At 48.9% G+C, this 24,414-nt stretch overlaps 1 protein-coding gene across 1 annotated transcript in view; it reads left to right on the top strand.

Annotated features, from left to right (window-relative positions):
* EXOC6B (exocyst complex component 6B) overlaps window positions 1–24,414 on the top strand; it is a 271,894-nt gene that overhangs the window by 165,577 nt on the left and 81,903 nt on the right. The window contains exon 19 of the mRNA XM_056489697.1: window positions 23,844–23,985. Within this exon, the coding sequence (XP_056345672.1) occupies window positions 23,844–23,985 (142 nt within the window). The remainder of the gene's footprint in view (window positions 1–23,843; window positions 23,986–24,414) is intronic.

The following is a 24,414-nucleotide window of genomic DNA, read 5'->3' as shown; positions in this document are numbered from 1 at the left end:
AAGGCCCTGAGCACCCTGGCCAGGTTTGTCCCCAAATGTCCCCATGGCAGGTGCTGGAAATGGCTGGATTTCTCCTTAAAAAAAGGAAAAATGGTGTTTAGCACCTGGATTTCTTCTTAAAAAAAAAGGAGAAATGGTTTAGCACCTGGATTTCTTCTTAAAAAAAAAAAAAAAAAAAAAAAAAAAAGAAATTGTTTAGTACCTGGATTTCTCCTTAAAAAAAAAAAAAAATGGAGAAAAGGTTTAGCACCTGGATTTCTTCTTTAAAAAAGGAGAAATGGTTTAGCACCTGGATTTCTCCTTAAAAAAAAAAAAAAAAAAAAAAAAAAAAAAAAAAAAAAAAGAATAAAGGAGAAATTGTTTAGTACCTGGATTTCTCCTTAAAAAAAAAAAAAAAACGGAGAAAAGGTTTAGCACCTGGATTTCTTCTTTAAAAAAGGAGAAATGGTTTAGCACCTGGATTTCTTCTTAAAAAAAAAAAAAAAAAAAGGAAAAATGGTTTAGAACCTGCATTTCTTCTTTAAAAAAGGAGAAATTGTGTTTAGCACCTGGATTTTTTTCTTAAAAAAAAAAGGAGAAGTGGTTTAGCACCTGAAATTTTCTCTTGAAAAAAAAGGGAAATGGTTTAGTACCTGAAATTTTTTTCTTGAAGAAAAAGGGAAATGTTTTAGTGCCTGAATTTCTCCTTAAAAAAAAAAGTAGAAATGGTTTAGCACCTGGATTTCTTCTTTAAAAAAGAAGAAATGGTTTAGCACCTGGGTTTCTCCTCAAAAAAAAAAAAAAAAAAAAAAAAAAAAAAAGGAGAAATGGTTTAGTACCTGAAATTTTTTTCTTGAAAAAAAAGGGAAATGGTTTAGTGCCTGAATTTCTCCTTAAAGAAAGGAGAAATTGTGTTTACCACCTGGATTTCTTCTTAAAAATGGAGAAATGGTTTAGCACCTGGGTTTCTCCTCAAAAAAAAAAAAAAAAAAAAAAAAAAGGAGAAATGGTTTAATACCTGGATTTTTTCTTAAAAAAAAAGGAGGAATTGTGTTTAGCACCTGGATTTTTTTCTTAAAAAAAAAAAAGGAGAAATGGTTTAGCACCTGAAATTTTCTCTTGAAAAAAAAGGGAAACCTGAATTTCTCCTTAAAAAAAAAGAAGAAATGGTTTAGCACCTGGATTTCTTCTTTAAAAAAGAAGAAATGGTTTAGCACCTGGGTTTCTCCTCAAAAAAAAAAAAAAAAAAAAAAAAAAAAGGAGAAATGGTTTAGTACCTGAAATTTTTTTCTTGAAGAAAAAGGGAAATGGTTTAGTGCCTGAATTTCTCCTTAAAAAAAGGAGAAATTGTGTTTACCACCTGGATTTCTTCTTAAAAATGGAGAAATGGTTTAGCACCTGGATTTCTCCTTAAAAAAAAAGAATAAATGGTTTAGCACCTGGGTTTCTCCTCAGAAAGGATCTGAGGGCTGGTTCAGCACCTGGAGGTTTCCAGCCGTGGGGATGCTCAGGAGCCAGAAATGGAATTTGACAGGGAGATCGGTCTCTGCAGCAGGGATGAGCTGGGGGGGATGCCCACAGTGATTTATGAGGTGGGCCAGCAGTGATTTATCTTCCTTAAATATTAATGTTTCCTTCTGGGGCCAGTCAGGGCTGGTTTGGAGGCTGGGAGGGCTTGAATTGGTCTAGAAAGCAGCAGGACAGATGGAGGCAGCCTTTTGTCTTGCAGAGCTGGCTGAGAAAAGCCCCAGCTGAGGAGAATTTTGGATTTTTTGGGCAGCTCCAGAGTCCCCCCCAAAGCCTGGGGAGGCAGGAGAGGCAGCTCAGCCTGGTTTGGGATTTTTTAATGTTGATTGGAGTTTTTTTTCCTTCTGTTGCTGATGGATCACCCAAATTTTGGGTGGGAGCGAGGCAGGAAGGGCCAGGCTGCATCCCAAAGGTCTCCACACCCTTTGGTATCAAGGCTTTTCATCCTTGCAGGGTTCAGGGAATTTTTTCCAGTGGCTGATTTAGGAGCACACTGAAATTCCTGGGCTTGGTTGTGGAGTGCTGCAGACAAAGGTGGTGTCCAAAGTGCAGAAAATGATGGAGGTGTTTGTTAAAAAACCAAAAATGTGGGGTGAGCATCAGATGGGGAAGGGAAGAGTGAGAGGGGTGAAGGAACATTTCCCAAAAAAGTGAATTCCAGCTCCAGGAGGAGATTCAGGGAACAAGGTGGGAGTGATCCAAACCCATCCCAAAGCACCAGCACGAGGGATTGGAAATAAAACACAATTCTGGGGTCTGGGAGGAGCTGCTGCCTGTTTGAGATGAGTTTTCAGCCTGGGCCCATAAAATCCAGCATTTCCACACTGACTGGGAGGTTCCTTGGAGCACCTTCATCCCCATGTTCAGCACCACCCATCCCTGTTTTCTCCTGCTTTGGAAACTCCCCCATTCCCAGAGCTGATTCCTGCTGAATTTATGGGAGAAACAATTGGAGAACCATTCCCAGAGCTGATTCCTGCTGAATTTATGGGAGAAACCCTCTGGAGAACCATTCCCAGAGCTGATTCCTGATGAATTTATGGGAGAAACAATTGGAGAACCATTCCCAGAGCTGATTCCTGCTGAATTTATGGGAGAAACCAATTGGAGAACCATTCCCAGAGCTGATTCCTGCTGAATTTATGGGAGAAACCCTCTGGAGAACCATTCCCAGAGCTGATTCCTGATGAATTTATGGGAGAAACAATTCGGAGAACCATTCCCAGAGCTGATTCCTGCTGAATTTATGGGAGAAACCATTTGGAGAACCATTCCCAGAGCTGATTCCTGCTGAATTTTCCCACCTGCCCATCAGGGAACCTCAGCATGTCAGAGTTCCTGGGCTAAAATTCCACCTCCAGTAAGCCCCAGGAAGGGGAAAAATCCAAACCCCAAATCCTGAGGCTGCAGGAATGCACCTTGAATAATCCCAGGAATTCCACTGTCCCCACAGAGCTGCAGGAAAAACTCTTGGGGTCACAGCCCAAGTGGCCTTGGGAGATCCTTGGGGTTCAATATTGGAGAGGAGTGAAGAGGAATTGAAAGGAATTCGAGCCAGGATTTGGGATTAGGGTTTGTGTTTCCCTCTTCAGGCTGATTTTTGTCCTGGATTTCTTGGGAATCCCAGAATTCTTGTATTGAGCAGTTTGGGCTGGGAGGGCTCCTCAAATGTCACCAAGCCCCTGCAATGAGCAGGGACATTTCCAGCTGGATCAGGTTGTCCAGAGCCATGGCCTTGGATTTTTCCAGGGGTGAGATCTCCACCATTTTTTGGGTACCCAGCAAAAATGACCCAAAATCCTGGCTCACAACCTTCAGTTTCCATTTTCTCTGGAGCTCAAGCAGGAATTGAAAGTCCCAAAATGTTCCTTTGAATGGGAGATGATGGAAACCAGTTGATACTGGGAATTCCTGGAATTTATTTGCACATTGTACTTTTCTGGGGGATATCTCCAACTGCAGCAGGTTGTCCAGAGCCATGGCCTTGGATTTTTCCAGGGGTCAGATCTCCACCATTTTTTGGGTACCTGAAAAAATGACCTAGCCCAAAATCCTGGCTCATAATTGAAAGAGTTTCCATTTTCTCTGGAGCCCCAAATTTTTCCTTTGGAGTAGGAACTGTGGGAGATGATGGAAACCAGTTGATACTGGGAATTCCTGGAATTTGTTTGCACGTTGCAGTTTTCTGGGGGAAATCTCCAACTGGATCAAGTTTTCCCAAGTTTTCCAGAGCCATGGCCTTGGATTTTTCCAGGGGTGAGGTCTCCACCATTTTTTGGGCACCCAGCAAAAATGACCAAAATCCTGGCTCATAACCTAGAGAGTCTCCATTTTCTGTGGGGCTCAAACAGGAATTTGAGTCCCAAATTTTTCCTTTGGATTGGAAATAATGGAAACCAGTTTGTGCTAGGAACTCCTGGGATTTATTTGCTTGTTGTACTTGTTTGGGGGACATCTCCAACTGGATCAAGCCATGGCCTTGGATTTTTCCAGGGGTGAGGCCTCCACCATTTTTTGGACACCCAGCAAAAATAACCCAAAACCCAAAATCCTGGCTGGTGCAGCAGCCTAAAGATCCTCCACTTTTTGCAGGCCTTGCAATCCCAGATTTTTCCTTTGGAGCAGCCACTGTGGGAGCTGATGGAAACCACCAGAACCTGGGGATTCCTTTGGGATTGGTTTGCACGTTGCAGTTTTCTGGGGGCAGGAAAAGTTCACAGAGAACATCCTGGGGTTTCAGTGCATGCCAGGGCTGCATGGAACAGTCATGGTGGTTTGGAGCCACCATTCCAGAACGCTCCACTAAGTGCCCAAAAATGTCCCTGAGCAAATAAAAACGCTGATGGGAATCAAAGCATAATTAACATTTGGCTGCTGCCTTAACCAGGGACAGTCAGTTCCTGCTGCTGCTGTGGGGCTCATTAATATGGGATGCTTGAGTCTCCTTTAAAAGAAAACCACTTTTTTTAAGGGTAAAAAAAATATATATTTCAGTGCAAAAAGTATTTTAGGCCTTTAAAAAAAAAAAAAAAGCCAAGGGGGGGAAAAAAAAAAAAAAAGGTGGTTTCTGGTTTTCAGCAAGCAAATGGCCACAGCCTCCAAAAATGAACATTTCCAGCCTAAGACTTTGCAAAGAATGACTGAAAAAGCCTTTTGTCTTTGATGGCTGATTGTTGTTTTTATTTCTTGTTGGACAAGTTAATGTAAATGGCATTGACAGGGCTACTCCAAACACACTGATTTGTTGACATTAAGCTCCTCAGAGATGGAGGGTTGTGTCAACACCTCCCCTGAACTGTCAGGTTAACAAAGCAAGGATGTTTTCTTGGGGGAGGGGAGCGGGGCCGGGGGAAGGGGGGGGTGTTTTGTTTTTATTTTCAGTTTCCTTTAATCCTCTGTTAGTCTTGTATCTCGATAACCTCCTTTGCAAGGGGAGCAGGGCGGGTCAGGAGGTGAGGCTGACCTGGGAAGGGGAAGCAATCTTTCAGCGACCCAGCAAACCCAACCTGAGCACTTCAGTGAACCCTCTGCAGAGGGCTGGGTTTTTTATTTTTTTTTCCCCTTTTTTTTTTTTTTTTTCCCTTTTCTGCTTATTTTTGCCAGATGGCAGGCACAGATTTCAGCTGGAGCCGTGATGGTTTTTGCCTTCTCTTGGCATCTCTTCCCCCTTTGCAAAGGCAGCTCTTGCTCTGGTAGAAAGAGCTTTGCAAGTGTTTATTTTCTTTCCAAAGAGAACGATTGCCTGTGTTTTTATTTGAAAAGTCAAATCCCTCTGGAATATTTATAAGCCAAGGCCCCGTGCATGGAAGCGAAATGCCGTGAACTTTGCACCAACCGCAGCCTCGGCCGGGCTGGGAGGGACCCAAGTGGAAAATAACCACCAGGAAAACAGCTCAGCAGCACCAGAGTCACCTCGGGCTTTGCAAAGCCCAGTCTGTGCTTAAATCATCCCCTGGCCCTTGGGAGAGCTGAGCTGATCCCAGGGTTTGGCATCCGTCGATCCCATTGCAGGTGGGATTGGTGAGGAGCAGGGATGGAGAGGGGCTGGGGCAAGGGATGGAGGGACAGGACACAGGGAATGGCTCCCACTGGGAAAGGGCAGGGATGGATGGGATTTTGGGCAGGAATTGTTCTCTGGGAAGCTGGGGAGGGGCTGAGATAGAATTCCCAGATTTGCTGGGGCTGCCCCTGGATCCCTGGCAGTGCCCAAGGCCAGGCTGGATCCACCTGGGACAGTGGGAGATGTTTGGATCAGGATCCTCTTTAAGGTCTGTTCTAACTGAACCCATTCCAGGATTCTGGAGCCCCTCTGGGAGAGCTGGGAATGTTCCCTGGAGAAGGGAAAATTCCAGGGAATGCTCAGAGTCCCTGCAGGGGCTCCAGGAGAGCTGGAATTGGGGACAAGGCCTGGAGGGACAGGACACAGGGAATGGCTCCCACTGGGAAAGGGGAGATGGGGCTGGGATCTTGGGAAGGAATTCCTGCCTGGGCTGCAATTCCCAGATTTGCTGCCCCTGGATCCCTGGCAGTGCCCAAGGCCAGGCTGGATCCACCTGGGACAGGGGGAGATGTTTGGATCAGGCTCCTGTTTAAGATCCCATCCATCCCAACCCATTCCAGGGTTCTGTGACAGAATCACAACACATCTGCTCTCATGGCTCTTTATTCTCCTCAAACAGCTCCAGGTTCTCCCATTTTCCTTCCCCAATCCTTCGCCGATGTCAGAGCCGCCGTTGGAGCCTTGGGGGGGTTTTGGGCACCTCTGCTGCCCTTTGGACTCTTTTCTTTCTTTTCTTTCTTTCTTTCTTTCCTTTCTTTCTTTCTTTCTTTCTTTCTTTCTCTCTCTCTCTCTCTCTTTCTCTCTTTCTCTCTTTCTCTCTTTCTCTCTTTCTCTCTTTCTCTCTCTTTCTCTCTCTTTCTCTCTCTCTCTCTTTCTTTTCTCTTTCTCTCTCTCTCTCTTTCTCTCTCTCTCTCTTTCTTTTCTCTTTCTCTCTTTCTCTCTTTCTCTCTTTCTCTCTTTCTCTCTTTCTCTCTCTCTCTTTCTCTCTTTCTCTCTTTCTCTCTTTCTCTCTTTCTCTCTTCCTCTCTCTCTTTCTTTCTCTCTTTCTCTCTTTCTCTCTTTCTCTCTTTCTCTCTTTCTCTCTTTCTCTCTTTCTCTCTTTCTCTCTTCCTGTCTTCCTCTCTTCCTCTCTCTCTTTCTCTCTTCCTCTCTTCCTCTCTCTCTTTCTCTCTTTCTCCTGTTGCTCTGCTGTTGTTCCTTTGACCCTGCTGTGTTGTGTAGGGACAGCCAGATGTCCATCCCACCCTGCCTGTGAGTGCTGGACACCGTGTCCTGCTCCCTGGCTCTGCCCCACTCCCACCTCCAGGCTCAGGGGCAGCTGAACCAGAAAAGGTCCTTGGTGCCAGCCAGGAGGAAAGGAAAAGATGGATTGAAAGCTGAAATCAACGGGATAAATAATTCTGGGATAAATCTGCGACTAAAGGAAAGGGTTTACTTCCCAATTGTTGATTTTAGGGCATTGAAATGGCTCCTTTTATCTCCCTGGAGTGCCTGAATCTGCAGGGAATTAGGGGAAGTGCCTGGTATTAGGGAAACCTGGATGGGATCCTCACACTCTGCTCCAAAGGGAAAAGATGTTGGTAAAATCCTTGCTCCTTATTCAGAGAAATCCCCCGTGGGGATTCCAGCTGGAAATTCCTCCTGGTTTGAGGGGTCCTTCCCTCAGACTGGAGTGGAAAGTGTCCAACCCAGGCTGGACAGGGCTGGGAGCAGCCTGGGGCAGTGGGAGGTGTCCCTGCCATGGCAGGGAGTGGCACTGGATGAGCTTTAAGCTCCCATCCATCCCAAACCATTCTGGAATTCACTTTTCTCCAGAAAATAATGCTGTGGGTTCTCGACAGGAGCCATCTCCCAGTTTGGATTTGCCCAATTAGCACCAAAACGAGACTTCCAGGCCTTCCTCCTGGTTCAGCAGGAATTGTGAATTTTGTCATCTCTGCTCGCTCCACGCGCGGGAGGAATTTCCATTTCCAGGGATGGGCGGCACACGAAGGGCTCTGCTCCTGTTTCCTCTGTCCCAGGGCTGCAAACCCAGCCTGGGGCACTCACAGGACAGCCACAGCCACATCCAGAGCCTGGAGCCTGCCTTGCTCCCCAGCCTTTACTCCCTGCTCCTCACGGCAATCCCGAAATTCCCTGCTCCGCTGGGATGCTTGTGCCCTTTTCCCTAAAAAACTGAGCCTGGCTAAGCCTGGACTATTTGCAGGCTCTGGGAGGGGGTTTCTAAGTCAGCACTGAGGCCTCAAATGGTTAAAGCCATCCCAGGCTGGCTCCCATCAAAGCTGGGGTGCTGCAGGCATTCCCTGCAGCCAGGGCTTTCCAGGAGCGGGGTTGGATGTCAGGAATCCTCCCTGGTGTCCTCAGGATGTAGCCCAACAGGGAGAAATGCAAAAAAAAAAAAAAAAAAAAAATTCTTTTCCCTCTGGCTTTTCCAGGCTTGGAGCTGTTTAGAAGCCAGATGTATTTATTCCTTTAATTGGATCCAGTGCCTAGACAGCTCTGGAGTCAGCTTCCTACAGAGAGGGGGGCATTACTTTCATTAAGGTAAATCAATGGAAAATAATACCTGGAGCTCCCCTGGAAAGGGTCAGGGATGCAGTAATCCCTTTATATGGAGGGGCTTTGCCAGGCTGCTCTCAGTCAGGCTGGTTCTTAACGGCAGCAAATCCCAGTTTTCCTTTTATCCCTCCTGATTTTTCTGTTCTCTGCCTAGTTGGGATTAATTGGCAGGAATAAATCGTGGAGGAGGTGGAAAAATAAAAATGGGATCGCTCAGAGTAGCAGCAGGGCAAAGGAGGAGTTTTAGCAGAGTTTAATTTGGCCGGTGGGAAGTTGTTGTGGATAATCCTGGAAGTTTAAAAGGGAAAAAAAGCGGGATGCAGACATGGACAGGGCATGAGCAGCCCTGAATCTTCCATGTCTGGGGCTTTCCACTCCTGAGGTGATCCAAGTTTTTTTAGGGGATTGCTTGGCTTGAATGAGTGTTCAGCAAAATTCCCATAAAACAGGGATGCCTTGAAGGGGAGAGCACGGACCGGTGGCTGGAGCAGCACATTCCTGAATCCCAAATATTTGTCAGGATGGAGGGGTGGAAACAGGAGCTGGTGGTGCTTTAAAACAAGGAGCAGAATGTCCAAATCCATGGATTGGTGCTGACCCCTGGTTAACCCAGGAGTTCTGTGAACTCCAGCCTGGCTAAGCCGGGTTATCTGGAATTCCAAATTTCCTTGTCTGCTTTCAGCAGTTGGAAAATGACTGGAAGCCCAAATTCCCCATCCCATAAATCCTTTAAACCAGGATGTGGTTCCCTCTGTGGAGTCACCTCGGCATGGCTGGGTGGGAATTTTGTTTTCCAGACTGGGGTTGAGGAAGCTGTGGCAGGATTTCTCCATGAGGAACGTGTGGCACAGGGAATTTGGCAGCTGGTGTGTGGAATCCAAAGGTGCCTTCTCCTTCCTGCTCCAGAGCCTCAGCCTGGGCCTTCCAAAAATCCTACCAGGAGATGAAGTTTGGGTTGGGATTCTTTTACTCTTTAGGGGAAATAACAGGATTTGGAATTTCCTGCTTTCCTCCTGTTTCATCCACTGCTCTTCCAAGAGCAGGGAATGTGGGAAGGGACATCCACACCTTCCTTACCCCATCCATGGGAGGAGCCTGAGCCCCCCTGGAGGAGCCCAAACCTTTCTGGGGTGTCCCTGTGCAGGGGACACTGGAGTTGATGGAAAAGTTTCGGGATTGTCACTTGGAGCCACCAGCTGTGGCTGATGCCACCAGTGGGGGTGAGGATGATTTTGTGGCCATCACAGGGTCCCTTTCCACAAATGTTTTCCCTGGATCTTAACAGCCTTGGGTAGGAGGAATGGCAGGAGCAGGAAAATCATCCCAAAGTGCAGATCCCTGTGGAATTCTCATGATCCTCTGGAGTTTTTTTTTTGTCGTGTTTCATGAATGGCAAGAAATCAGGAGAACCCAATGGGTTGATTAAAAACCAATCACTAATCCCTGCAGCTTTCCCCATCTCCCTGTTGCATCCATCTTCTCCCTGTTTTTTGAGCTACACCACCTCAGTTTTGAAATGGAAATTTAAGACCTGATTCCGTTTTCGGGAAAAGACGGCGCGAGCTGAGCACTCGGACGCTGCTCCCGCCGGTCACTCGGGTCTGCTCGGAAAAATCCCTCTTGGGCTGAGCCGTGCTGGCTCCCGGAGCAGCCATGGAGGGGGTGGGCTGGGATTTTTCCTTGGAGCTCATCCCTTTTTCCAGCCTGTTCACCATCTGGGCCGGCGGAGGGGCAGCGCTTGCGTCTCCCCCGGCGTGCCGAGCCGTCTCCGCCATCCCCACGGGCGGGGATCTGCGTAAATCGGGAATCTGGAGCATCCCCACGTGTGCCCGGGGTGAGGAACCCCCAGGGCTGCTGTCCCAGAGGGAGGACGGGCTCTCCAAACTTCTGGATCTTCCCTTATTTTATTCTTTTCCCTCCGACGTCGAATTATAATTACGAAATTATTTCGGGAAGACGGAGCGGTTCAAGTCCCTCTCTTTAAGTTTTCCTGCTGCCGTAATTGGCAGCTTTGCCCCGATAAATCAGCAGAAACAAACGTGGTTCTTGCTCTTCATAAGCGAGGGGAAAAATAAAAAAAAGAATCTGCATTTAATCAGCTTTTTGTTTCCAAAATGGCAGCTGCTTTGTATTTAATGGAAAATCAGGCTCTTCCCAATGGAAAGAATGTTATTCCCAAAGCGAATACAAAAGAAAATAAAAGCCACAAAAGAGGAGGATGAAATATGTCCATAATTTTTTTTTCCCCTATTTTTTTTTTTTTTTTTTGGGTCCTGCTCGTTCCAGTTTGGAGCCGCGCGCTCCGATCGCGGCCGGGCCGCGGCTCTGCTTTGCATCAGGAGAGTTTTTTGGGAAAGTCTCGGATCCTGGGCACGGGAGACACGAACAGGACCCAAAAAAATGGAGCCTACTTCATGTTCCTTGTGTAAATTTTGGGTTCCAGTTGAAAGAGGGGAGATTTTCATGGAATATTGGGAAGGAATTCTTCCCGGTGAGGCCCTGGAATGGAATTCCCAGATTTCCTGTGGCTGCCCCTGGATCCCAGGAAGGGACACTGGGGCTTGATGGGTGGGAATGGATGGGATTTAAGGTCCCTTCCCACCCAAACCATTCCAGGATTCTGGGATTTTGGTGCCAGTCTCACCTCCCAGCCTGGCGGGACATTTGGGATCAGGTGGTTCTGTGGTTATTGAGTGGCAAACCAGGACAAAGGCTGTGATTCCTAAAGTGACTCTTAGAGAAATTCCTAAAGTAACTCCTAGAGAAATTCCTAAAGTAATTCCTGGAGTAATTCCTGGAGTAATTCCTGGAGTTTCCAGGACGTTGGGTGTGGTTTTGTCCCACCCAACACCCGGACTGGCAGGAATCTTTCCCACCCGTGGCTGGTGTGGAGATCCTTGGAGAGATCCTGGATCACAGGAGCCTGGGGAGCAGCTGGATGCTCCAGCTCATTTTGGGTGATCCAGGCTCTGCACCCCGCAATTTCCATGTTCTTGACTCCCAAAAACCATTTAATTAAAAATATCCTGCCCTGCCTTTGGGTGTTGAACAAGGAAAAATACGGAGATCGTGAAATCTTCTGTTTCCTTGGATTTCTGCGTATCCAAATTTCCCCCAGCAGCTTCCCAGCTTTGCTGCAAACCATGGAGCTTCCAGAGGAGCTGTCTGGAAATGGAAAAAGCCACTCTGGGCTCTTTAAGGCTTCAAAGGAACTGCCCCATGCTGGGGGCATAAATAAATAAAATAAATAAATATTTATTTTATTTATTTTCCTATTTAGCAAAAATAATGAAGCAGATGTCACTCTTTGACTCTGACAGAGGGACAAATTGTGCATTCCTGCTCCTGCTCACGTCCCAGAGCCTCTGATATCCCAAATCCCACGATTTTCTGTGATTCCAAACTCCTTGAGCTGTGCTTTTGCTGTTGGGTGTTTCTGCTTCTCAGGCTTCTCATGACTCCAAGACCTCTTGATTCCTTCAGGGGAAAAAACCTTTCCGTGGAGCTGGCTACTCCACAAATTATTAAAGACCCCCCAAAAAAGCCCCAAACTGAATTAAAGAGCATTAAATATTTTTAATAAAAGCCCCTTTCAGCCCTGTCTGCGGGAGCTGGTTGCAACCATCACCCCCAGTGTGATTTCCCTCCTCCTTGAGCTTCCCCCGGCTCCAGCCAAAATACTTCCAGCTGTTGACCTTGGGCATCTTGGACACAGCCAAGGTTTTCTTCCTCTTTTTTTGGAATGTCAGGGGTTTGTATGGGGCTGCAGTGGCTGGTTTATTTTTGGTGTGGTGAGGATAACTGCTGGATTCGCTTTTCTCTTTTCTTCCCACTTTTTATTTTCTTTTTTTGCTTGTCTGGTTGTCCCTGAGCTTCTGGTGAAATTTCAGCTCTGCCATGTGTTGGTTCTGCCGCCAGATCCCTTTTTCCCAAAATATCATCAAGGTGGGAAATGTTTTCCTCTGGCAAAGGACACCCCGTGGAGTTTTTTCCACACCTCTGAAACGGGCTCAGCTTCCAGGGGAATTTGGGAGAGATCCCTGGAATGGGAGGGGTGGTTGGAGCAGCTCCATTTTTGGCTCTTTGGAGTTTTCCAGTTGAGTTGGTCTTTGCAGGAGATGAATTCCCCTTGGAACTGGGTTAACTGGAGCTGCTCTCCGTAGGTTTTCCATGGAGAGCCTGAGATCTTCCATGGTGGGAGGTTGGAGATAGGGATGGTCCGAGGCCAAAATCCCAGTTTTACTCAGGAAAAGCTCTGGTGGTGAAACTCTGTTTGGATCTGGTGATTTGCTGGTGGCTCTGGGGGTTCTTCATGGGTGACCCTGCCCAGCCCCAGCTTCATCCATCCTCCTCCCAAACCAGCAGCTCCAGCTCCTGGGATCAGTCCTGGAACGGCAGATCCTGGGCAGGAGAGGCTCCTCCATCCCAGGAAATCAGGGCTGGAGGGATTTGGGGTTTGGAGGGGACACTGCTGTGGTGGCAGTGACAGGGACCATTCCCTGTGTCCCGGCGTGGGTGGAATCCAAAACTCCTTCCCAAAGGAATTCCAGTGCAGGCACCGCCTCTCTCCTCTTGAGTCTGGGCATCAGGAGCTCCAAGGCTCTGGGGATCCCATGGATCCAAGGCTGGGAGTATTCCATGGATCCAGGATTGAGGAGCATCCCATGGATCCAAGACTAAGGAGCATCCTTGTGGTCCAAGGCTCAGAATATTCCATAGCTCCAAGGCTGGGGAACATCCCATGGATCCAAGATTGAGGAGCATCCTGTTGATCCAAGATTGAGGAACATCCCATGGATCCAAGATTGAGGAACATCCCATGGATCCAAGATTGAGGAACATCTCATGGATCCGAGATTGAGGAGCATCCTGTTGGTCCAAGTCTTGGAGTATTCCATGGATCCAAGTCTGAGGAGCATCCTGTTGGTCCAAGGCTCGCAATATTCCATGAATACATGCCTGAGGATCATCCCATGGATCCAAGATGGAGGAGCATCCCATTGGTCCAAGGCTGAGGATCATCCTGTTGATCCAAGGCTTGGACTATTCCATGGATCCAAGATTGTGGAACATCTCATGGATCCAAGATTGAGGAACATCCCATTGGTCTAAAGCTCGGAGTATTCCATGGCTCCAAGGCTGAGGAGCATTCCATGGATCCAAGTCTAAGGAGCATCCCATGGATTCAAGATAGAAGAGCATCCCATTGGTCCAAGGCTAGGGAACATCCCATTGGTCCAAAGCTTGGACTATTCCATGGATCCAAGATTGAGGAACATCCCATGGATCCAAGGCGGAGGAACATCCCATAGATCCAAGATGGAAGAACATCCCATTGGTCTGAGGCTGAGTATCATCCTGTTGGTCCAAGGCTCGGAGTATTCCATGGATCTAAGGCTGAGGAGCATTCCATGGATCCAAGTCTTAAGAGTATTCCATGGATCCAAGAAAGAGGAGCATCCCATACATCCAAGATAGAATAACATCCCTTTGGTCCAGGGCTGGGGAGCATCCCATGGATCCAAGATTGAGGATCCTCCAGCTGGTCCAAGGCTCAGAGTATTCCATGGATCCAAGTCTGAGGAGCATCCCACAGATCCAAGACAGAAGAACATCCCGTTGGTCCAAGGCTGGGGATCATCCTGTTTATCCAAGGCTCGTGGCCCCTTGGTGGCCACACCTCAGCCACCCCCGTGTCCCACGTCCACACGGAGTGCCAGAGCCCAGCCCACAGCTGGAAGCCAGGAGCTGCTCTGCTCCTGTCCTCCTTCCATAAAAACACACCCAAAAATCAGGGACAGAAAAGGGATTTGTTCCTAACGAGTCAGCTGCAAAGCTGAGTGCATAGAATTAATTAATTAAGGGTTTTCTTGATAGCTGCTGGGTTTATTTGGGATGCAGCCATGGTGAGTGTGGCCACGGTGGTGACTGGGGCCAGCTGAGCTCCAGCCTTGAGGGGACACCTTCAGGGCCACCAAGCTCAGGGTGACAGTGACAACCCACCAGAGACATCAGCTGGGCTTGGGGTGTCCTTGCTTGGGCCTGTCCCTGGTTCCTTTGGACCTCTTTGTCTTGGAGATCCATTTATTTTCAGGATCTTTACTGCAGATCCACAGCTTTTGGGTTGTATTTTATTTTATTTTATTTTATTTTATTTTATTTTATTTTATTTTATTTTATTTTATTTTATTTTATTTTATTTTATTTTTAAGGGGTTTTTCTGTGTTTTTTTAAACTAAAACAACGCTGAAAACACCCAAAACAAACCAGAAAAAAAAAAAATAAAAATCATCCAACCAAAAAACCTCCACGAAAAAACCCACTTGGTCCAGTTGAAAATGGACTTCTGACCAATTAATGAAAGGCTTATTTTTTAAGTAAACCTCTTAAAAATATTTTTAAATTCTGCAAGTACTCGCCGTTCACTTGCTTTGGTGCTTTGGGAAGCACTTGTGTTTTTGGGTGATGGTTTGGTGCTTTTCTGCCACTTTCAGTGAGTGCAGAACTGTTTTTTACAAAAAAAAAAAGGCAAATCAGGACAGCACAGGCAAGGCAGGAGAAATTCCCAGAGCTGATTTCCTGCATTTCCCCCCCAGTTTAGGGGGATTTGGGATCCAGAAGCTTCTGGAGCAGGAGATGAGCCCTGGGAGGTGTGTGGGGTCTGAAGCTCCATCCCTGGCCACAGAGGGATGATCCCCAGGATTATCCTGGGCTTTGTGCTACCAAACAATTGCTCATCATTTCCCCATCACGTTTCCACCCTCTGCAAAACATCCCAGCGCTGCCCTGTGGGTTGGGAAAGTCAGGAAATTCGGTGTTGAAATTACGGGGACAGCTCGTGGTGTTTATAGAAAATGGTACATTTAATACCAAAGAATTCCCCTTTTTTGGCTGGTTTTTCAGCATTCTGAGCTGCCTGGATTTGCACATCTAAATATCCTTAATCTCATCAATCCCAGTGCTTGTTGCGGGTGAAGAAGGAATTCTGCTGGTAGCAAAAAAAGAAAAAAAAAAAGGAAATAATTGGAAACTCTGAGAGCACTGTCAGGCTTTGTTTTCCATGGAAAAGCTGCAATAATTCCTTGGAGGGTTCTCAGTGCTGCGGCAGGAGTTGGGTTCTTTTGGTTTTTTTGGGTTTTTGGATTTTTGGATTTTTTGGTTTTTGGATTTTTTGATTTTTGGATTTTTTGGATTTTTGGATTTTTGGAATTTTGGATTTTTTGGATCTTTGGGTTTTTTGGATTTTTGGATTTTTGAGTTTTTGGATTTTTTGATTTTTGGATTTTTGGGGTTTTGGAATTTTTGATTTTTGGATTTTTGGGGTTTTGGGTTTTTGGATTTTTTAATTATTTGGTTTTTGGGTTTTTGGATTTTTGGGATTTTTGGGATTTTTGATTTCTGGATTTCACCTCCCACCTGGTTTGGGACGTGCAGGAGGCACCAACAGGTGAAGGGACCCCTGGAAGTGTCCAAGGAGCAGCTGGAGCAGCCTGGGGCTGGAGCTGGGGGAGGATTTTCGGGTCCAGCCCGACCCATCCCACCGTTCCTGCGGGGTGGCGGGGACGGCCGAGATTAATGGGTATTTATTTGAACAACCATTCCGTTTCAGTAGCTCTTTAATGAGCCCTTTGATAGCGAGGAGCCCTTAATTAACGAGGCAGCCTCCTGGCGTTTCCTCCCCCTAATTGGGAACAGATTTGCCGTTTGCAAACAAGCGCTCCCCGAGCCACGGGGGGCTGCCCTGGGAACCCACGGCCTCCCTCCCTGCCCAGGGCTGGAAAACGAGGATTCCATGGCTGATCTCCTCCAGCAGGGTGGACTTGCTGAGGGTTTGAGGAGGTTCGGAGTCCCCAACCCTGGAGGTGTCACCTGGATTGGGGACAAGGAGTGGTCGGGTCACAGACGGGGCTGGGTGATCCTGGAGGGATTTTCCAGCCTCAGTGACCCTGTGGGGATGTGTCCTGCTGCCGTGGCTGCAGGAGTTTGGCTGCTCCCTTTCCATGCTTGGAATTGTCACAGGGAACCTTCTGGATTGTCCCTGTGTGCCCAGAGGGTGGCACAGACAGGGCAGTGTCACCCTGTGTCCACCACAGGAACATTCTGGATTGTCCAGGGTGGCACAGACAGGGCAGTGTCACCCTGAGCCACCACAGGAACATTCTGGATTGTCCCTGTGTGCCCAGAGTGTGACAGAGACAGGGCAGTGTCACCCTGAGCCACCACAGGAACATTCTGGATCCTCCTTGTGTCACCCTGTGTGCCCAGAGGGTGACAGAGACAGGGCAGTGTCACCCTGAGAGGTGTCATGCCAACCCCGAGGTTCCAGGACAGGGATTCATTGCCAGGAATTTGGTTACAAACAGATTGCACCACAGACAATAAATCCATGGATTTTGCTGGGATAACACCCTCAGGACAGCTTTCCATGGATTTTTCTGGATAACACCCTCAGGACATCTTTCCATGGATTTTTCTGGGATAACACCCTCAGGACAGCTTTCCATGGATTTTTCTGGGGTAACACCCTCAGGACAGCTTTCCATGGGTTTTTCTGGGATAACACCCTCAGGACAGCTGTGGTTGACTGAGGTTGTGCCCAGGAGGAGTTTGGGCATCTTGGCCACAGAGATCTGTGAGTTTCCACCTGTGATCCTCATTCTTCCCTGTGCAAACCCAGGTTTTGGTGGGATTTGCAAAGATTTTAAGTAATGGGTGACCCCACAGAGCTTTGCATGGTTTGAAGCTCTTTAATTTTCTGCCACGTTGGTAAATGAGCTCTGGTGCCTTTGAGGGGTTTGTTTCCCCTTTCCCTGCAGGGATCTCAGCTCAGGGTTGCATTCCTGCTCTTTGCTCCTTTTTCAGACCCCATCCCTCACTTTGGACAGTTTGTCCCCGAGCTGGAGGGACCAGGGTGTTCCTAAATCCAGCCAGAGCCGGAGCCAGGCTGGAGCCGTGGCAGGGAGCAGGATCAGGACATCCCAGGGATTGCTCAGCCTTTGGCAGTGCCCCCGCTCCTGCCACATCCCCAAAATCCTCGAATTGGTGTGGGGCTGGAGCTGGCCCAGCTGCTCTGAGCAGCCCCAGGGCTGTGACATCCCCAGTGTCACCAGGAGCTCCAGTCCCTGCCAAGGAACAAGGGCTGGCACCACAGCCAGGGCGGGGCGGCGACTGCGGGAGGGTTGGGTGGGAAATGGTTTTGGGAGGGTTTGGGTGGGTAATGATTTTGGGAGGTAATGATTTTGGGAGGTAATGATTTTGGGAGGGTTTGGGTTGGGTAATGATTTTTGGAGGGTTGGGGCAAGCAGGATTTCAGGAAGATTGGAGTGGGTGATGATTTTGGGAGGTAATGATTTTGGGAGGGTTGGGGTGGGAAGTGATTTTGGGAGGGTTTGGATGGGTAATGATTTTGGGAGGTAATGATTTTGGGAGGGTTTGGGGTGAGTAATGATTTTTGGAGGGTTGGGGCAAGCAGTGATTTCAGGATTTCAGGAAGGTTGGGGTGGGTGATGATTTTGTGAGGATTTAGATGAGTAATGATTTTGGGAAGGCTGGGATGGGTAATGATTTTGGGTGGGTGATGGTTTTGGGAGGTAATGATTTTGGGAGGGTTTGGGGTGGGTAATGATTTTTGGAGGGTTGGGGCAAGCAGGATTTCAGGATTTCAGGAAGATAGGGGTGGGTGATGATTTTGTGGGGCTTGGGATGGAAAATGAATTTGGGAGGGTAATGATTTCTGGAGGTAATGATTTCGGGAGGGCTGGGTTGGGTAATGAATTTGGAGGGTTGGGGTAGGTAATGATTTCAGGGGAACTGGGATGGATGATGATTTTGGGAAGGCTGGGATGGGTGATGATTTTGGGTGGGTGATGATTTTGGGAGGGTTGGGATGGAAAGTGAATTTGGGAGGGTAATGATTTTTGGAGGTAATGAATTTGTGAGGGTTGGGGTGGATAATGGTTTCAGGGGAATTGGGATGGGTAGTGGTTTCAGGAAGGTTGGGATGGGTAATGATTTTGGGAGGGTAATGATGTTGGGAGGGGTGGGGTGGGAAATAATTTTGGGAGATCTGGGGTGGGTAGTGATTTCAGGAGGGCTGGAGTGGGTGATGATTTTGGGAGGGTTGAGATGGATAATGATTTTGGGAGGTAATGGATTTGTGAGGGTTGGGGTGGATAATGATTTTTTGAGGGTTTAGGGTGGGTGATGATTTTGGGAGGGCTGGGGTCAGTAATGATTTTGGGCAGGTTGGTGTGGATAATGATTCTGGGAGGGCTGGTGTGGGTGATGATTTTGGGTGGGTAATGAATTTGTGAGGGTTGGGATGGGTGATGATTTCAGGAGCGCTGGAGTGGAGGATATTTTGGGAGGGTTGGGGTGGGTGAGACTTTGTGAGGGTTTAGCACATTTTATGATTTTGGATGTGTGATGATTTTGTGAGGGTTGGGATGGACAATGATTTCAGGAGGGCTGGAATGGGTGATGATTTCGGGAGGGTTTATCATATATTATGATTTTGGATGGGTAATGATTTCAGGAGGGTTGGGGAGGGTGATGAATTTAGGAGGATTTTGCTGGGTAATGATTTTGTGAGGGTTGGGGCAAGCAGTGATTTCAGGAAGGCTGGGGTGGGTGATGATTTTGTGAGGGTTGGGGCTGTGCAGACACATCCTCCAAATCCGGCTGCAGGAAAACTCACCCAAAAACCCCCAAAAAAAACCAAAACCCCAACACTGCAAAGTGCAACTCCATCCCAAATAACCTCCAGAGGGCCGAGCTGGGCACGTGTGGCAGGAGGATGTGCTCCATTGCTGCCCTTCCAGGAGGGAGCACAAACAACCTCCCGCTGCAGCAGCAGCTTGTTAGCGCTGAAACCTCGTTTGTCTCCTGTCAGCAGCAGCTGCTTATCCAGCACATTTCCCCCTCCATTCCCAGGAAAATGGCCTGAAATTGATGTTCTCGAGCCACAGCTGACTTTATAAGGAGCTGCTGTGACTCGTGGAGCGCAGGAAAGGATTAAGTTGGGTCTTATTTATAAGGAGTGAAAGCCATAAATTCCGGGAGGGTTTTAAATCTCAGTGCCCAGGGCTGGAGCTGCTGCTCATCCCTGGTGGTGCCTTCTGTTCTCTGAGCTGACATTCAACACCGTGATTGAGGCTCCTGTGGCATCTCTGAGTTCTCTGATAATAAATATAAGGGGAAAAAAATAAAAGGGATTCGGGCTTAAGAAGCAGAAAGAAATAATTCTGTATGCTTTTGCTTTTCTTCAGATATTGCTGGATTTAAGCTGTGAGGCATCTGTGTGTTCTTTGAAAGGAAAAACTGAGTGTTTTCTAAAGGGAAGAACTTTAGGTGTTAATGGAAATGGAAGGTTGTGTTGTCAGCTGGCCTGAGAAGATTCAGGTTCAGAGTGAGGACAGTGGACATCTGCACCTGAAAGGGTTTTAGGCCTGGCCTAACTTGTGTGGAAAAGGCTGAAAGAGGGAAGGCTGAGCCAGAAGCTGCTTCTGGGCTTGTTTGGATGCCCTTTGCCATAAATCTGGGAGAGCATTCCCACAAGGAACATCCTGGAGTGCCCTTCCCTCGGGAAACCCTCCCAGAGCTGTGCTGCCTCCAAGCCCTGATGATGAAATTGCTTTTCCCAGCCCATTTTCCTCACTTGGGGCTTAATTAAGTGACACTTCATCTCAGCTGTTTGCTCTTTTTCACCCACTCGTGGTGTCACTTCTCATTCTCCCTCTCCTGGCCAGGAATTGGTGCCCAGGGCAGGTGTGGGTCACCCTCCAGCTGCTGATCTGAGCCCTGCTCGGGCTCTAACAGGGCAGGTTTTGGTCAGCAGGGACAGAAAACCTTCCTGGGGTTTTTCCTTTGTGGGAAAGGAGGGAATCCAGTGGGACCTGGACAGGCTGGAGAGGTGAGCAGGTGGGAAACTCATAAAGTTCACCTTGAGGGGTGTTCCCTTGGAGAAGGGAAGCTCAAGTGGCCTTGGGAGATCCTTGGGGTTCAATATTGGAGAGGAGTGAGGAGGAGCTGAAAGGAATTCGAGCCAGGATTTGGGATTAGGGTTTGTGTTTCCCTCTTCAGGCTGATTTTTTTCCTGGATTTCTTGGGAATCCCAGAATTTTTGTATTGAACAGTTTGGGTTGGAAGGGATCCCTAAATGTCACTGCAATGAGCAGGGACATTTCCAGCTGGATCAGGTTGGAATTGGGCTGGGATTTTGGGAAGGAATTCCTGCCTGGGCTGCAATTCCCAGATTTGCTGTGGCTGGCCCTGGATCCCTGGGAATGTCCAAGGCCAGGCTGGATCCACCTGGGACAGGGGGAGATGTCCCTGAACATGATTGGGGTAACTCTGACAGGATGGGATTGAAGATCCAACCCAAATCATTCCATGGATTCACCCTTCTCCAAGGGTTCCAACCCTCTGGAAATTCCTGCTGATGTGGAGCCTGAGCTACTGCAGGGATTTTCTCCTGGGGTCAGGAGCTGCCCCATCCCCTGTGCTCAGCAGGGTCCCAGGGTCATTTCCCATCCTCTGCTTCCATCTGGGGCATCTCAGTGGCACAGGGAGGGGCTGAGGGCACTTGGAATGTCCAGCTGGAGCACAGGAGGCTCAGGGGAGGCTCACTGGGATTTTCTCCTCCTGAGGGGCAGCTGTGACAGGGCCAGGGAAGGGCTGGGAGGCTCAGGGTGGATTTTAGGGAATGATTCCTCACCCAGAGGGTGCTGGCACTGCCCAGGCTCCCCAGGGATGGGCACAGCCCCACAGAGCTCCAGGAGCGTTTGGAATGCCCAGGGGGGGATTTTGGGGTGTCTGTGCAGGGCCAGGACTTGGATCCACAATCTGTGGGTCCCTCCCAGCTCAGGTTGTGTCAAAACTCCTCGGCCACAGCAAAAAACTCGAGTGTCTGTTGGAAGTAATGAAGAAAAATCACAGCGGGGCAGCGCCGCGCTTCCCGCGGCTCTCAGAGCTGAGGAATTGGCACGGGCAGGGCCTTAAATAACCCAGCCTGTCAGAGAAGCACAAACTAATGATGAAAAGCAAAGGGAAAAAACCCCAGAGCTCTGCTAAACTTTATGTTTGCCGTGCTTCATCTTCATTTTGGTGCAGGTGTTTGCTGGGAGGTGAGTGATGGACGCTCCTGGGAGATGGAGCACCCTGCCCTGCAACGCTCCTTCTTTAAATAAAAAAAAACCAAACATTTCTCCCTCCTGCTGAAGATGGATGTGGCCTGAAGATCCAAATCAACTTTGCAGAACTGGGGAAAAAAAAAAAAAAACAAACCTTTCCCAGCACAGGCATCAAAAATTGCCGTGCTGAGATAACAAAACCAGCGACGCCGAGCTGAAATCGCGATTTAATCCCAGTTTAAACAGGGCTTAAAGAGTCAGTGAGAGCTGCTAGGCCACGCCTTGGTGTCAGGAAAGCGTGCTGAGAGTCTTTTGTGAGTGTTTGAGGACATAATCTCCTGCTGGAGCTGTTCTCAGGGCAGCACCGTGATCCCAGGCCTCCCTCGTGGCGCCGGGATCGCTCCCTGCGCCATCAGCCCGAGGGTTTGGGAAGATCCCGCCCTCGTGCCAAGGGATTTCAGCATTTTTGGGGGTTTAATTCCTCTTGCAGACCCAGCTGCCCTAGAGAGGGTCAGGCTGTGGCTGGGAATGTCCAAGGACAGGTTGGACATTGGGGTTGGAGCACCCTGGGATGGTGGGAGGTGTCCCTGCCCGTGGGATGGGATTTAGGGTCCCTCCCACCCAAACATTCCATGATTCCCTGATAATCCATGGGATGTTGCCTGTGTTAGGACACTCTGAGCACCCCAAAGCTCTCCCAGCTGCACCCAAGGTCTGACCCTTCCCTCAGCCATGGGCAGTTCCAGAGGGAATTCCCTTGGGAGAAGGTGGTTGGGATGTTGAGCACTGTGGGGAGACCCCGTCACGGATGGGACACACAAAGGGGGCTGAGCTGGGCTGGAGAAATTCTCTGGTGGCTTCACTGAGGAATTTGAGCTGGTCTGGAGAAGTTTTGTGCAGGTGGCTTTTACTGAGGGCGCTGAGCTGGTGTAGAGGAGCTCTCTGGTGGCTTTACCAAGGAGGCTGGAGAAGTTTTCGGGTGAATTTAACTGAGGAGTTTTGGGCTGGTCTAAAGGAGTTCTCTGGTGACTTTAACTGAGAAAGCTGGGTTGAGCTGGAGAAGTTCCCTGGTGGCTCTACTGTGGGGCTGGAGAAGTTCTGTGATGGATTTACTTGAGGAGGTTTGGCTGAGCTGGAGAAGTTTTCTGATGGATTTAACCGAGAAAGTTTGACTGAGCTGGAGAAATTCTCTGGTGGCTTTAACTGGGGAAGTTTGACTGAGCTGGAGAAATTCTCTGGTGGCTTTAACTGGGGAGGTTTGGCTGAGCTGGAGAAATTCTCTGTGGCTATAGCTGAGGAGTTTTGGCTGGGCTGGAGAAGATCTCTGGTGGATTTACCTGAGTGGAGAAGTTCTCTGCTGGAATTAACTGAGGAGATTTGTCTGAGCTGGAGAAGTGTTCTGGTGGATTTAATTAAGGAGGTTGGGTTGGAGAAGTTCAGTGGTGGCATTAACTGAGGAATTTGGGCTGCTCTGGAGTTCTCTGATGACCTTACTGAGGAATTTGGGCTGGTCTAGAAAAATTTTGTGCTGGTGGCTTTTACTGAGGGGGCTGAGCTGGTCTAAAGGAATTCTCTGGTGGCTTTTTCTGGAGATTTGGCTGACTCAGAGAAGTTCTCTGGTGGATTTAACTGAGGAGATTTGGCTGCTCTGGAGTTCTGTGGTGGCTGTAGCAGAGAAGGTTTGGGTTGAGCTGGAGATGTCCTGTGATGGCTTCACCAAGGAGGTTGGGCTGGTTTGGAGACGTTCCCTGGTGGATTTACCTGAAGGGACTGGAGAAGTTCACTGGTGGCATTACCAAGAGGGTTGGAGAAGTTCTGTGGTGGATTTACCTGGGGAAGTTGGGTTGAGCTGAAGAAGTTTTCTGGTGGCTTTACCAAGGGGTCTGGAGGAGTTCCCTGGTGGATTTACCTGAAGGGACTGGAGAAGTTCTCTGGTGGCTTCAACTGAGGAGATTTGGCTGAGCTGGAGAAGTTCCCAGTGGCTTTACCAAGGGGTCTGGAGGAGCTCTGTGGTGGATTTACCTGAGGAGGCTGGAGAAGTTCTCTCATAGATTTAACTGAGGAGGTTGGGTTGAGCTGGAGAAGTTCTCTGGTGGCTTTAACTGAGGAGATTTAGCTGAGGTGAAGAAGTTTTCTGGTGGATTTACCAAGGGGTCTGGAGGAGTTCCCTGGTGGATTTACCAATGAGATTTGGCTGAGCTGAATAAATTCTCTGGTGGATTTACCAAGGGGTCTGGAGGAGTTCTCTGGTGGATTTACCAAGGAGGTTGGCTAGAGCTGGAGAATCCAGTGATGCCTGCCTGTGCCAGTGGCCCTGACTGTGGCAGCTCAGCCTGACAGCACTGCAGATTTAATCAGCATCTGCAGTTTGATCACCAAGGTACCTTGGCAAAAACAAACAGAGCTTTGAACATTACAAGATTTGTATGAAGACAGGATTTAACCAAGGAACGCCAAGTTTGTCAGTGTGATGTTTAATAGATAATCACGAACCTTGTTAGAAACGGTGCATAAGCTGAGATTAAAGCCGGCTCTGCTCGGTGCTGCCCCTGCCCCTGTCCCGCTGACCGTGTCCGTCTGTCCTGCAGGGGAAGGTGGCCCAGACCGCCTGCATGTCGGCCTGCAAGCACCTGTCCACGTCGCTGCTGCAGCTGCTGCTGGAGGCCGAGGTGAGGCAGCTGACGCTGGGCGCCCTGCAGCAGTTCAACCTGGACGTGGAGGAGTGCGAACGTAAGAGCCCAGCCAGCCCCCGGAGCTCCTGCCCTGCCCCAGACCTGCCCCAAACCTGCCCCAAACCTGCCCCAGACCTGCCCCAAACCTGCCCCAAACCTGCCCCAACCCTGCCCCAAACCTGCCCCAGACCTGCCCCAGACCTGCCCCAAACCTGCCCCAAACCTGCCCCAACCCTGCCCCAACCCTGCCCCAAACCTGCCCCAACCCTGCCCCAACCCTGCCCAAACCTGCCCCAAACCTGCCCCAAACCTGCCCCAAACCTGCCCCAGACCTGCCCCAACCCTGCCCCAAACCTGCCCCAGACCTGCCCCAGACCTGCCCCAAACCTGCCCCAAACCTGCCCCAACCCTGCCCCAACCCTGCCCCAAACCTGCCCCAACCCTGCCCCAACCCTGCCCCAAACCTGCCCCAACCCTGCCCCAAACC

Source organism: Oenanthe melanoleuca, chromosome 4, assembly GCF_029582105.1.
Source record: "Oenanthe melanoleuca isolate GR-GAL-2019-014 chromosome 4, OMel1.0, whole genome shotgun sequence".
NCBI lineage: Eukaryota > Metazoa > Chordata > Aves > Passeriformes > Muscicapidae > Oenanthe > Oenanthe melanoleuca.
Note: the sequence above shows the minus strand (reverse complement) of the source record. Positions and strands in the feature narration are given on the sequence as shown.